The following is a 14,117-nucleotide window of genomic DNA, read 5'->3' on the forward strand; positions in this document are numbered from 1 at the left end:
AACACTGCCTGCCAAATCTTAAGAGAGACTTTGGCTCTGAAATAATCCAGAAGTTCAGAGCTCATATTTTCCAATACTGAAGAGCTTGCCCAAGGCCTTATGGTGGTCTTTAGGAAGGAGGAGCTGAGTTCAGGTTCAGGGCAAAGTCCCATGGATTCTCTGTGATGCGTAAAGTTTTCTTCTGATCTCTTTCCTTCTAGCTGCCTGACCACCCTTGAAATTGAAGATCGGGAGCAGCAGAGAGGGAGATACTGTGCTCCGGCAGCGATCAATCCAAGAGAAGAGAGAATGAGCTGGCTGTGCCTGGAACATGAGAACCTTTTCTGGAGGCAAGAGGTTAGAAAGCAAAGGATTCCTAGGCGAGGAGCCTACTGCATCCTCTGGCTCCAGCCAGGCTTCGCCTCCGGAACTTGCTGCAGCTGGGATTCAGGGAGAGGAAGGTGGGATAGGAGGAGGGGAGGAAGGAGGTGGGGGAGGGAGGGGTGAAGCGAGGGGAGCTGGCGAGGGATAGGCGCGGGGAGGGTGGGATGGGGGGAGCGCCGGGCGCAGGGAGCTGAGTGGACGGCTGAGACGGCGGCGCGTGCAGCAGCTCCAGCGAGAAGCGAGTAGCCAGAGCGGGGCTGCGTTTCCATCAGGAGCTGCGAGCTCCGTGCCCGCTCCCAACAAGGTGATGGGCCGGCAAGCGTTTTATCTGGTCGCTGGGACTCTCGCTGCTTGGGGCTTCCTCCCTTAGACCCCTTCTTCTTCCCCCTTGAGTCTGCGTGTGTGTGAGTGCCCCGGTTTGGGGTTGAAGCCTCCTGGAAGGGGACACCCCTGTCCCTGCTTGTCTCCCCTTTTCTCCAACCTGTCCTCGCTGATGCATGCCTTCCAGGGGCGCCCCCATCTTCGCACCCGTTCTCTGACAGGGCTCCCTACTCCTGGTTGTGTCTCCTTCCCAGATGCTCAAGGTGTCAGCCTTATTGTGTGTGTGTGCAGCGGCTTGGTGCAGCCAGACTCTTGCAGCTGCCGCGGCGGTGGCTGTGGCCGGGGGGCGATCGGACGGCGGTAATTTTCTGGATGAAAAACAATGGCTCACTACAATCTCTCAGTATGACAAGGAAGTCGGACAGTGGAACAAATTCCGAGACGTAAGTGATGCGCACCCATCTCCAGCCACGCGTATTTAGCTCCAGAACTGGCATTTGCCGTGGCTGCCAGAGGTGGGGATGGGGCTAGGTTTTCTAAGGAACCGGGGTTGGGGGACAGTTGGGGTGATAAAGCTTGTATCCTGTAACTGTACAACTTAGCAGTCTCCACTCCCCTCCAGATAGCTTAAGTAGGAATTTGCTTGTTACATATGCTTCTGAGTTAGGTCACACCAGGTTCTCTCTCTACCCCCTTTCCACCTCACGTTGCCCCAATTTTTCGCCCCCAAAGGTTTGCAAAGTAGCTGCTTCGACCTTCTCAACTTTTGAATGGTGTTTCTGGCACTAGTAAACACAGCAGGGTGCCTGTGCTGTTGCCTGGCTATAAAGTAACTAGGATCGATCTCCTTACTAATGGCCCATTAAGGAATTTGAGGGAGGAGGTATAAAGATGTAACATTTATAAATGCCTGCTCTCTCAGGGTGGGAGGTTGTTTGGCAGCGTCAGTCCGCAGAAGTTGAAATGTTGCTGATTACATAAAAACTGTTCATCAGATTCTATTTCTACATTCACTTACCCTGGAACACTTTGGTCTTGTGTGTACTGGGGTTATGGGGAGGAATTGGAGCAGCAGTGAAAGAGTTACACTGTAGAATCCCTTGGGAGTTTTCTAAAGAGCTCTTTAGAAGCGACCAGCTTTAGAGACTCCCACATTTATTTGCCTGGAGCCAATAGCCAGGACTAGTTACCCACACCTGATCTGAATAGAGTCCCATGGGAATATTTGCTGCTGTGCCCAGAGCCTTGAACTAGGGTGATGCTCCAGGAGATCATTCTGACCTCCGAATCCCATCCCTAGCCCACCCTGTAAATCCGAAGGGTTTGAGAATTGACAGGGTGATTCATATTCCTTGTCTAGCCTTGTAATGACATTTGTGATACTGCCTCTCTGAGTCAATCAGGAGTGCTTTCCCAGGCTGTGAGTTAACTTCTCCGATTAGCTCAGGTTCTCACGATTAGGAAAACAAATGGAGGCTTGGACTAATTCTCATCCTAGATACATCATTCACTTCTCCCATCACGTCTCTGTAAAGTAACTGGCAAGGGAAGTCTTACAGAGAGGTTTCGTAGAAATGTGACTACGGTTTAAATGTAAATCTAGGTAATACTCGGCATGAATATACAGCAGAGGAAATGACTGTGCTCATTCTTATCACAGGACTCAGTTTTGCTTTATGAATGAAATGTGAACATCACTATTTTTTGCTAAATGAATGTTCTTCACTCTTGTAAATGCAAAGCTCTCGGGTACCTGCTTTAAGCTAACACTGACATTAAGTACAGCCAGAAGTAAGCAAACAGATATTTTGTACCAGGAGAGAACTGCCATTTATTATGCCCTTACTTGAGAAAAGAAATATTGAAAATTTTGGCAGTGTTTGAACAGTACTTCCAATATTGACAGGTATTTATTGAATAACTACTATCTTTTAAAATGAATTTTAGGAATGGCTAACACATTAGAAATCTTGTCTGTCCCAGGGGCCTCTGGTTTTAGTTAAATTGATTTAATAGTAAGAGAAAACAGTTGACTTTTGTTCAGCATGTGAACATTTGAGTTGCAATAAGTGGAGATGCCTACTACAAATATAAAGGATTCATCCACCCAACTTCAATAGAAACAGTGTATGTCATGCTCAGGGGTTTTTATGTGCTTTCCCAATAAAACTCCATCAAAAATGTAAAGTCATGTAGAAGATATATATGTGTGTGTATGTATATATAGTATATATACACTAAAATATACATTCTCACATATGTGACACATAAAATGTAACTGATTTATTAAAAAAATTAAGTCATATTTTAGAGTAGCCACTAGTAGGAAAAGAGTTACATGGTAGTAAAAGAGTTACATTTTATGAAGATCACCATGAGCAGGCAGGGAGATAAAAAGAACTTGATTACGTTTTTACCTTTATATACCTGTTGCTCCTTGTTGAGCATGAAATGACAATTGCCAGTGTGGCTTCCATTCAGCACTCAGAGTGCATCATGCACACCTTGTGCAGACCACGTGAAAAACTGGTGTCCTCATTGCTTCTTTCCACTGGGGCAGTCCATTCCTTAGCATTTTTATCAGTGCAAAGGGGGCTGATATTTTAGCCTCATTTTTGGTGCAAGCACATGGTTTTGAATTGTGAATTGTGTCTTACAGAGTCTATCGCTAATGTTCCATTTGAGCTTCCTATCTAAAATGATCTTTTTCTCTGCTTACATGAGAGAAAGGCAAACAGGCAAGGACATTGGAGACTCTTCTTGTAAACACAGGGTAACTTAGGAAAATTCTCTCTCTGCTTCTTTCATAAAAAGATAATTGACATAATTTAGAAAAAAAATGATTTTTCCACATAATTAATTATCAGGTATAATTGGTAGAGGAATTAATTCTTATTTTCTTTCCTGTAAAGCTAATATTATTTTACAAGTAACCCCTTGAAGATTCAACTGTGACCTCATTTGAAATACATTTTAGAACTTTATTGTGTATATAATTATAATTGAATACCAAGAAACTAACATTTCTTTTTATACTATATATATATATATATATATATATATATATACACTTACATATATAAACATGTTGTAGTATATCTTTAAAGATGAGGAACAGAACACTTCTGGTAACAATTTCCTCAGTAAAAATCAAGGAAAAGAATGAAACTAAAGGAAAGATGAACATGAGTATTACTAAAAAAGGAAAAACTTTGAATATTTTTGGCTAATTTACGCTATCAATTTGCATGATACCTTTTATTTTGTTATAATCCTTGCCCTTTCTAGCCTATACAAATGCAATTTTAATTCCTGTGTTTTAGGAAGAAAATTAAAGCTTAAATTCACCTAACATTTTAGCAGAAGTCAAGATATTTAAAAATTACTAAATCAAATCAGTATGGTAAATTCCAGATATGCTTGTAGTAATTTAAAGTGAGATAAGGTATCTCATGGCTTGTGCAAGAGACCCAAGTTCAATCTCTAACACACACAGACAGAAAGATGGACAGACAGATACAGTCACACACACACACACACACACACACACACACACACACACACACACACACGGGGTGGGGATGGAGAGTGGGAGAGGGAGAGAGGCACATACACAAAGGTTGTGGAGGGCAATAGAGAGGGAAAAGAATTAAAATTAATTAAAGTTTAAAAGCATAGTAAAAACTCTAACTCTTCTTTCAGTATGGTATGTTTTGTAGACTTACCAGATGAATGCTATTTTTTTAAAGCATTGTTGGGTTGTGAAATGTGTTACACACATTTTCTCAGTGGAAAAATTTTGGGAATATCATTGCTTTGCCCAAGAGGTGAACATAAAAGTAATTTCCTATCTCATTCTTTCATATATATTGAGACACTAAAGAGAAAACTGAGTCATTATCTCAAATGGCTCATATATAATCATTTTAAGCATTTATGTCCTATAATTTCAATTAAAACACACCCTTATCCTGTACAAGTGAGTAAAGAATTTGTAAACCAATGAAGAACTCAGGAACACAATGTAATATTGTCAGCAAGCCTTCATATTGTTGATTTCACCTAAGTACCTGTGTTAATTAAAAGTGACAGCAAAGAGAAAATATGAGAGACCTTTAAGTACTGTTCATTGGAAGGAGTAAATTAAAAGCATACGAAAATAAATTCATATGGCTATGATAATTTCAGTACACCATAGGAGAAACTCAAGATTTCACCTTTAAACTGAAACTTTAAGATTTAGTCAGAAATAAAATTATGTTTCAAAAATTACATGGATCTCACTTTTAACTTGTTTCAAGAAATGATTACCATTGATGTGATAAAAAGTCCACAATCAAGTTTTGATTTATAACTACTACTTAAATAATTGTTAATGTTCACTGGCAATAAATAACAAAATTTTCAATTTAAATTTAAGGATTTAACCTACAACTAAAGGACATGTCCAAATCTCTAGACATGTAACCCACATGGTAAAGCATTTCTGCTCTGATGCCACCATGTCTTTAGCTCAAAGGGCTCCAATGTCTCTGAGGCTTATAAGTGATCATTTCATTTCATAAAAAAGTAGCTGAATAGAGTTCTTGAAGAGTAAATAAACATTCCTTACCTTATACTTTTCTTTCAATTCACTTCTTCATCTGAGCTGAGGTTCTTGACTGTATGGATCATTGGAGACAGGATGGTTCACAATGAGGAATCCTTCCTGGGCTCCAGAGACTCTGTGTTCCAGTTAGAATATTGTCTTTGATTATGGAGTCAATAAAACACTTGTCTTGTGTATGTACTTTCAGTTCTCTCTGACTTAAAGTTATTGAGTATATATAAAGGCTCTTTCAGTTGTCTGCAGCTTTCAGGTTAGTGAATCAGTCTTGTGATCTTGAGTATTGGGTATCACTTAAGCATATTGGTAGGCTCCTCACTGATAATGACTTGTGGTTAGTACCTGAGTTCTACTGTTTTTCTTTGCAATAGTACATAACCCAGATAAGATTAGGGAGGATTAGGAAATTGTTAATAATGTGGATAAGTTTACATAGTTAATGGTGAGTCTCTGTTTAGGAATACTATCCCAATAATTGATACCTTAATTACTTTTCTATTGTTTGACCAATGAAACTTATAAAAGAAAGTGTTTAACTTGGTGCTAATGGTTCCAGAATGTTAAGAGTCCGTGGCCATCATGCCAAGAGCAGGTTAGCAGCAGTCATGGTACTGGAGCAGTTGCTGAGAACTTATAGCTAGATCTACAAGTGGGAAACTGAGACAGAACTTCCTGGGAATGGCATCTGAATTGACCTTTGAACCTTCTAATCCCCTCCCCATTGGTATACCTACTCCAACAAGGCTCATTGTCTAATCCTTTGAAAATGGTTTCACCAACTGGGAAACAAGATTTTAAATGTATAATCCTAAGGAAGCTATTCTCATTCAAACCACCACAGGATATGTCTAACCCAAATGCAAATGTTGACAATTATGTGTCTGTATCTATGGGCATACGTGACTGAGTGCATGGCATATATGTGTGACTGTGTGTATGTGTGTGTATGTGTGAACTCACTTTCTAGATTTTGAATCCAGGTTCTGACACATGTTAAATGGATGCTGTGCTACAGAGCTATACTTCTCGACCCCCACTGCTTACATTTTATTATAGTCAAGATCATAGTTTTCCCTTGAGAAGACTGTTAGCTTCTTACGTTTTCATTTGTGTGTTCTTGTCGTTGTTTTACTTTGATGCTATGGCACTGTTTTGGTCTTAGGAGCTGTTTTACCATTACATACACATTTATAGGTCAGAGTACATGGAGGGCTATAGAGTGAAGTCATATTAATATGGGTCTAGTATCCATGTTATTTAAATTCCAAAGAGATTTAATCTGCAGAAAATCAATACACTTTTCAAAGGAAGCAATACAGTAATATGACTATTTTGGGGGCCAATAAATCACTGAGGCAGGAAGGATTCATTCTTTTCAGTATCTAAACTCCAGTCACCTGAATCCTACTTGGGCCCCGAGTCTAACACCTTCATATCCCTGTCCTTCCCTTGGACAGCACTATCACTCTGTACTCATTAGCAGGGACTTAGAGTTGATTTTTTCAGGTCTGATACCCCAGGATAAAGGAAGAAAGGTAGAGAATATTTTTTGACTTACCAGATTCTGGAACTGGCATCTTGTGAGTCTCTCTGTTGTGAATTCTTCTTTGCTGGTGATCATTTAGTTAATATCTGTTACGAACTCATCCTAGTAGACATATTGTGAAGCAAAAATTACATCTTACTCTCTATCAACTTCTAATTATTTCAAAAATTAGCTATATGAGACATTATTTCTCCTTGTGTATATAATATTTTGTATGTATGAATATATAGTATATATACATAAGTTTATATTGAAATATGTTTTTATTAATATGTATATATGTAAAACATTTTTATGTGTATGTATCTTCGTATAGGTACAGAAAACATAAAAATCAATAGCAACATTGGAATATATATCTGTGCATATAAGTTACATGAATTTTATATATTATATATAACATGGCTTATAGAAAGCCTATAACCCTTCTCAGATGATTTTCATGCATGTTAGACTTTCTTTCCTAATGCTGCCTAGGTAAAGATGATCTCATTTGCTGTTACCTGTGTGGCCACAGTATAGTCTTCTCACAGGAAGTAGGCTTGTTAAACTTATGAGCTATATATTCAAAAAGGGAATCATTCTCTGCCAGAAACCTTTTTATTTTCAACTTGAACAATAAGACTATGAGTTCAATGCTTTTATATCTTATGAGTCTGACTCAGAGTGACATTTTATGTTCTTATTCAATTTTCATTTTGATGATTTCATGATCTGGGTCAGATTGTATTTTATGTTATGTACTTACTTTTAAAGGATGATCTTTGAATCTTCAGTACACATATTCTAGCTCCTCAAGCTCTTGGAGTCTTTAGATGTCTTTTCTCATTTGTGAAAAACTTTTCATCTTTTCTGCTCCCAATGTTTCCTATTTTTACAACTTATATAGGTTGTTGGACTAGGAATTCTTATTGCTCAAGGTCAGAGCAATTACCCCAGCCTACAGTTCACCAACAATCACTTTAATAAATCTATCAGAGTTATTACAAAGAATATTTAAAGATAAGGTATTATATTCATGTGTAGTATAGTTAGCAGTACACTGGCCAGTAGAAAAACCTTTAATTATTGCCTCTTTTAACTGTTGTATTTTATCAGACAGTTGAATAGCTGGCTACCCAAGAATTGTTCATGCAGTCCAGTTTCAGAGTTTCTTTCTCAAGCAATGACCTACACAAATGGTAGATTTTTGTCTAGCAAGGACTCATGAGAGTTCTAAGAAAAGAAACTCCTTCATGTATTGACCTATGAGTGTTCATACATCACTTCTACTTGTATAGATTTAATCTTAATTTATTTGCATAGTGACATTTAGGTACCTGGGTGACAAGGAAGTTGGCTGCATTATCTCCTAGTGTATTAGAAGTATCTGTGACTATTGTATTTGGTCATTCTCTGATAAATATCATTGTGAGTCCCTCTTGATATTCACTCCTGTCCCTATTGATTATGAGTTTTATCATTGCCTGTAAACTGTGTTGCTTTCAGGTTTTTCTCATCAAAATTTTACACCATTTTTCTATTCTCTTATCAATGAAGAACAAGAAAAGGAGTGCTGCTCTTGGCAAGACTAAAACACTTATTATCCAAGACTGTAGGTTTAGGAGTCTGGTGGCAGTCACATGTTAGTTTTTAGGGGGCCTGCTGATGGTCAGAATCAATAAAGTGCACCCAATAGGATACTACAAGGAGGCTGATGACCAAGTGTGTTTTCCGGTATGGACATCATTTAGCTTGTTCTCTGGAAGTCTTTTTCAGCTACAACTATTTGGTAACAAGCCTAGAATGTTTTTTGTGAGGCATTGATGATTATTGGTGGTAGTTTTGTGGTTTTTTTGGTTTTTTTTGTTTTTTGTTTTTTGTGGAGGAATTTATAATTTACCTCCTATACCCTTAATTAAAAGACAGGATGCTCTATTGTTTGGTTTGATGGTGAAACTAAGAAATACCACTAATAACAAGGACCTTTCTCCAGAATAACACTAGCAATCATGTCCTTGTCCAACTGAAGTAGCTCTTAGTCTTTGAAGCTAAGGATACTATTATCCTTTGGGAGCCAGTATCTCTTGGGCAGTTCAGAGGTAGAGACAGCAGCAAGTCCAGTTTGTCAGACTCTTCTGTGCAGACTTTGCACTTTGTCTTTTGTTCCTTGACATCAGGAGATGACTGACATCTTGGATTGGAGCTGAACCTCTTACTTCAGAAATACAATTTTTGTTAGTTCAGTACAATTACTTAATGAATAACAACAAACTTTAATATTTGCCTGAGATATAAGGACAATTATAGAAAATTAAAACTTCTGTATTCATAACTTCCTTATTAGAAAAAGTGTTATTATTTTAAATGTGCTATTTTGTTATGAAAATTTAAAAAATTAAATACCTAGATATTTGCAGCAGCCTATAATATTATTTTTCCTTAGCTTTTAGCATTTGCTAGATTGGATTTTTGACTTTAGTAGAAATATTATACTCTATATTACATAGATGAATTATATGTAACATCTAGATGTATTTACAAGTAAGATCAAATGGCAAGTGGAGAAATGTGAATTACCTATTTGTCAATAGCATGTTGAATGCTTTTATATGCATTAATACTATGTTGGTGCACTGACTTAATTGTTATAGAATCCCACTAATAAAATACCACATCTGTTTTCTAAACACAACAGGTAAAATAAACTATATTTGAATTTTTCAGAATATTTTTAGTGAAGTATTGTGATTTATGTATTTATTTGCTGAAAAATAAGCAAATTCAACAATTATTTTAATATAAAATATACTCATTATTTTATGCAATGGAGATATTTGGGTATAATTATAAATAAATATTTAATAAATGCAAAACTTTAAAACATTATAAAATCTTTTATCAAGGAAAAGAGATGGTAATGAACCCGTGGACTCAGAATTCATAGAAAAAAATGTAAGTTTATTTGTGTATTTGGGGACTGGAAAGTTTCTATGAGTTCAACAGGTATAGGGTAAAAACTGAGAACAATGTTGTTGATAGAAAGCCATTTGATATAATGGCTGTCACTATTATCAAATGACTTCAGGTAAAGTAAATGTACACTTGTCTGCAATTTACATGTAAATAGAGTATTCAGAGTTTTATTAGACAAGGACAGCACTGTGCTTATTCAAAATATCAAAAGAGGTAATTATTAAAAATACAAGAAAATTAGTACAGATTCTTAGCTAAACATTGGTAGCAGTCTAGTCACAGAAAGCCACCTTGTTATAAGTGCTTTGCTTTCCTACTTCTAATAAGATGAAAGACAAGAGAGCATCAGAAGATACTTTGGAAACCCCAGAAAAAAAATTAAGCTAGGTTAAGTTGAAAAAATAACTTTTTAGTTACCTGTCTTTAAATTACACCTCTACTGAGGACAGCTTCTGCATAAACAAATTGCATAGGTACACCTGTACAATTTTTTCCATTGAATAGGTGAGAAAATGAGCGATAAAACATACGAACTAGATAACTTCATTCAGTGAAGTTTATCTCTCGTACTGATAATTCTGAGCTTTAGAAGGAGTAAAATCCTGATAAAACTATCACAACTCAAAACTGTAGTATGTCAAAATGTGTTTGCACACATATCCTACGGAAAGTTATAGCTTAACTGATTTTGTTCACTGGAGAGAATTGATTGTTTTTCCAGGGGATCACATGGCTGTTGAGAGCTGTGGCTCACTGCTGCTGCCCAGGGTAAGATAAAGTATCCTACAGTATATACTGTGAGTCCATGCAAAGATCAAAGTCTTAATCGCACAGTCTATGATGTTTCACAGCATCCTGAATCTGGAAAAATATCATGGAACTTATATAACCGCTGGTACTGGCATTTGGGATCCAGAGTTCTTGTCCTCAAATGCAGGAATAATAATGTTTCTTTTCCTATAATTGCTACTCTGCTCATTATTACAGACTGGGACTTTTGGACATATAATGTGATTCCATATAGTCTTTTGTATGCACACTGTATTTCAATGCTAATTGTGGTTAAAATACAACATTTATAATGTTTGCAATTTTGGATACATTTCAAGTGGCATGTTTTCATTCTGGTACACAAGGTTTCAATAACCCTGTAGCTTTTAAACTTCAAATTCTATACCCGCTGAAGGACCGTCCATCTTTCTAGTCCCTGGTAACTATTATCCTACTTCCGGGTTCTATTAATTTTACTTTATGGAAATGAATCACACCAGAAGTGTTCTTCTGTAACTGGTTAATTCCTCTTTGATGATCTCCTTCAGGTTTAAATATGGCATAGCATGCTACATATTTATTTTGTTCCTTCAGGTATACGTGCATGTTCACATTTGTTTTTGTACAAGTTAAAACTCATGTTTGTACTTGTTTGTAAGGAATGCATGAAGACTTATTTGCATGTGAACGTGCAGGTCAAAAGCTAACAATGGGTGTTCTCCTCATATTCTTTCCAGTTTATTTTTTGAAGCAGAGTTCCTAAGAACCTGGTAATAGTAACTGGTCACAAAGACCTAGGAACCCTCCTGACTCCACATCCCTAGTGCTGTTATTACATGTGTATCCCAGAACACACAGCCTAAGTGTTCAGATTAAACTTCATGCTTGCCCACCAAATATCTTACTGGCTGAGCTATTTCCCTGTCTCTGATTTATGTCTGTTCTGAGAGTTAATAATATTCCATTTTATATACACACCATCATGGCTTGTCTATTCACGTGTTTATATGCAATTAGCTGTGTCTAAGTCATAAGAACCATTGCTGCCATCATTATGGATATGTAAAAATATCAAGATCCTACTCTTATTTATTCATATACTTACAGGTGGAATTACATATTATGTGGTGCTTTTGCTTTCCCTTATTTGATTTTTTTTTTTTTGGTCTGTTGTCATTTATTATAATTTACTTGCATTAAAATTAAGCTGTTAAAATTGAAAGTCTCAAAAAATTATCACAGTTTACAAGGAAACATAAATTGACAGTTCTTTATAAAGAATCACATTTATTTATGTAAACGTATATACTAGGAAGCCATAGTAGCCACGCCCCCACCCCGTATGTGTTTGTGTGTGTGTTGGGGGTGGACTAAAGGATGTGTTGCTGAGGTCAGTTTTCTTCTTATCTTCCTACAGCACATGGTGTCAAAGTAAAACCTAGATCTAGTGACCTGTGCTTTTACATACTGAGTCTCATTTTGAGTTTTTGTAAGGAACTACCATATCATTCATTATAGCTTATCATATTGTAGAATTGCTTTGCATTCCCACCAACAATGCTCCTGATATCAGTTGCTTCTTCATTCATATGTACAACAAAACATTTTTTTTAATGTGATAGCAGACCTGCTAATGATTTCTAGTTATCCCACCCTGAGGCTTTAATTTATATTTTTCTAAAGATTAGTGACTTCTCGCATTCTTTCCTATTTGCCACTTCTCTATCATTAATAGAATTGGTTCTACTTAACTACTTTACCTGTGTTTTATTTCCTTTTTTTTTTTTTTTTTTTTTTTTTTTTTTTTTTTTTTTTTTTTTTTTTTTTTTTTTTTGGTTTTTGGTTTTTCAAGACAGGGTTTCTCTGTATAGCCCTGGCTGACCTGGAACTCACTCTGTAGATCAGGCTGGCCTCGAACTCAGAAAATCTCCTGCCTCTGCCTCCCAAGTGCTGGGATTAAAGGCGTGTGCCACCACCGCCCGGCTATTTTTTATTACTTTTTCCTTTTTACAATCCAGTAGTTATCCCACTCCTTGTCTGTCCTCCCACAATTCTTCATCACATTCTTCCTCCCCCCTATTTCCAAGAGAATGCAAGCACCCCAACCCCAGCCAGACTTTCCTACTTCCCTAGGCCTCAAGTCTCTTTCCAGTGTTAGGTGTATCTCCTCCCACTGAGGCCAAACCAGGCAGTTCTCTGCTGTATATGCATCATGGCCTCATATCAGCTAGTGTATGCTGCTTGGTTGGTGGCTCAGTGTCTGAAAGTTTTCAGGAATCTGGGTTGATTGAGACTGCTGGTCCTCCTAAGGAGTCACCCTCCTCAGTTTCTTACAGCCTTTCCACAGACGTCCCGGAGTTCTTGTTTTTTTTTTTGTTTGTTTGTTTGTTTTGTTTTGTTTTGTTTTGTTTTTTTTGTTTTGTTTTGTTTTTGTTTTTTTAACTTATTACAAAGCTATATTGAATGAATCCCCTTTTACAACTAAGGAAACAGAGTTTCAGTAACTTATCAACCTCTTCAGGACTGGAAATATTTAAGCCTGCTCCTTAAAATTCACTTGTGTTTCCTATTTAGTATTCATTTAGAAATTTTAAATAAGTCACAACACATAGATGATACTTTTGTTTTGTTATTGTTTTGCTTTTTTAAATGTCTCCGCTGAATGTTTTCTTGTCAGCCTGATTGATATGTGGAAAATAATTTGAAATTTTGTACAGTTTTTAAAGTGCTTTAGATAAAAGGAGAGTGATAACATTGCTAGTTGATCAGTTTATCTTGCCATAGGAAAAAGACTCCCCCTTGTCTGTCATTCATTCATCTTATAAAAGCTTGTAACTGTATGTTACAAACTAATCAAAAGCAGTGTTTATTCCCATAGAGTCACAGTATTTGAGAATGGGATATGCCACCAGCATGTTATTACTGAATTTCTGCAATTATAGTGCAGTTCAGAATAACTGAGATGGCAAAAACGTCAGTAAAATTAAAACACAGTACACTCGCATACATTCTTGTAGTGAATGCTGTTTCTCTTTGTATTCCTTGGGAATTGTTAGGCAGTTATGACTTTACTCAACTAATAATAAATAATAAAGCTGTAGCCTCATTTAATATTTTTATTTAACCTCCAGAATATTTTAAATGCTGTTACAAATGGAAAAGATAAAACAGTTATTTGCTTCATTTAAATGCTAGTAATCTACAAACTATTATCATACGTTATCATCACATATATTGTCATTTAAATATATTAAGTGTTGGATGGGGTAGATTTGGATAAACCTAACAGTCTCTGTGTATAGGGATTCATTTAGTTTTATGTTTTCTTTGTTTATGGCATTTAGTGAGAAAATGGTATTAGCTGTGAAATGAATGAATTGCAGAGCTGAGTTGGCTTGGTTCACCAGGTGATTGCCATACAAGTATGTGATCTGTTTTGGTTCATCAGCACATGCAGGAAAATGTCAGAACAGCAAACACATGGAATAGTAGTTCTCAGGAAGATTCCGGGGGTTTACATGGTGGCCAGCATAGCCAAACTAGAAAGCTCTAGGT

The 14,117-nt window shown here is 36.9% G+C and overlaps 1 protein-coding gene across 4 annotated transcripts in view; it reads left to right on the top strand.

Moving 5' to 3' along the window:
* The first annotated feature begins 335 nt into the window (after positions 1-335).
* Positions 336-14,117, top strand: part of Spock3 (SPARC (osteonectin), cwcv and kazal like domains proteoglycan 3) — a 355,249-nt gene continuing 341,467 nt past the window's right edge. The window contains exons 1-2 of one of the 4 annotated variants that reach the window (XM_031339932.1): positions 336-440; positions 939-1,127. In XM_031339932.1, coding sequence (XP_031195792.1) covers positions 939-1,127 — 189 coding nt within the window. In that variant the 5' untranslated portion in view covers positions 336-440. Of the gene's footprint in view, positions 441-532; positions 768-938; positions 1,128-14,117 lie in introns of those variants that run through there. The other 3 variants (XM_031339934.1, XM_031339933.1, XM_031339931.1) reach the window with 3 other exon arrangements.

The sequence above is a fragment of the Mastomys coucha genome, unplaced genomic scaffold, assembly GCF_008632895.1.
Source record: "Mastomys coucha isolate ucsf_1 unplaced genomic scaffold, UCSF_Mcou_1 pScaffold22, whole genome shotgun sequence".
NCBI classification, from domain to species: Eukaryota; Metazoa; Chordata; class Mammalia; order Rodentia; family Muridae; genus Mastomys; species Mastomys coucha.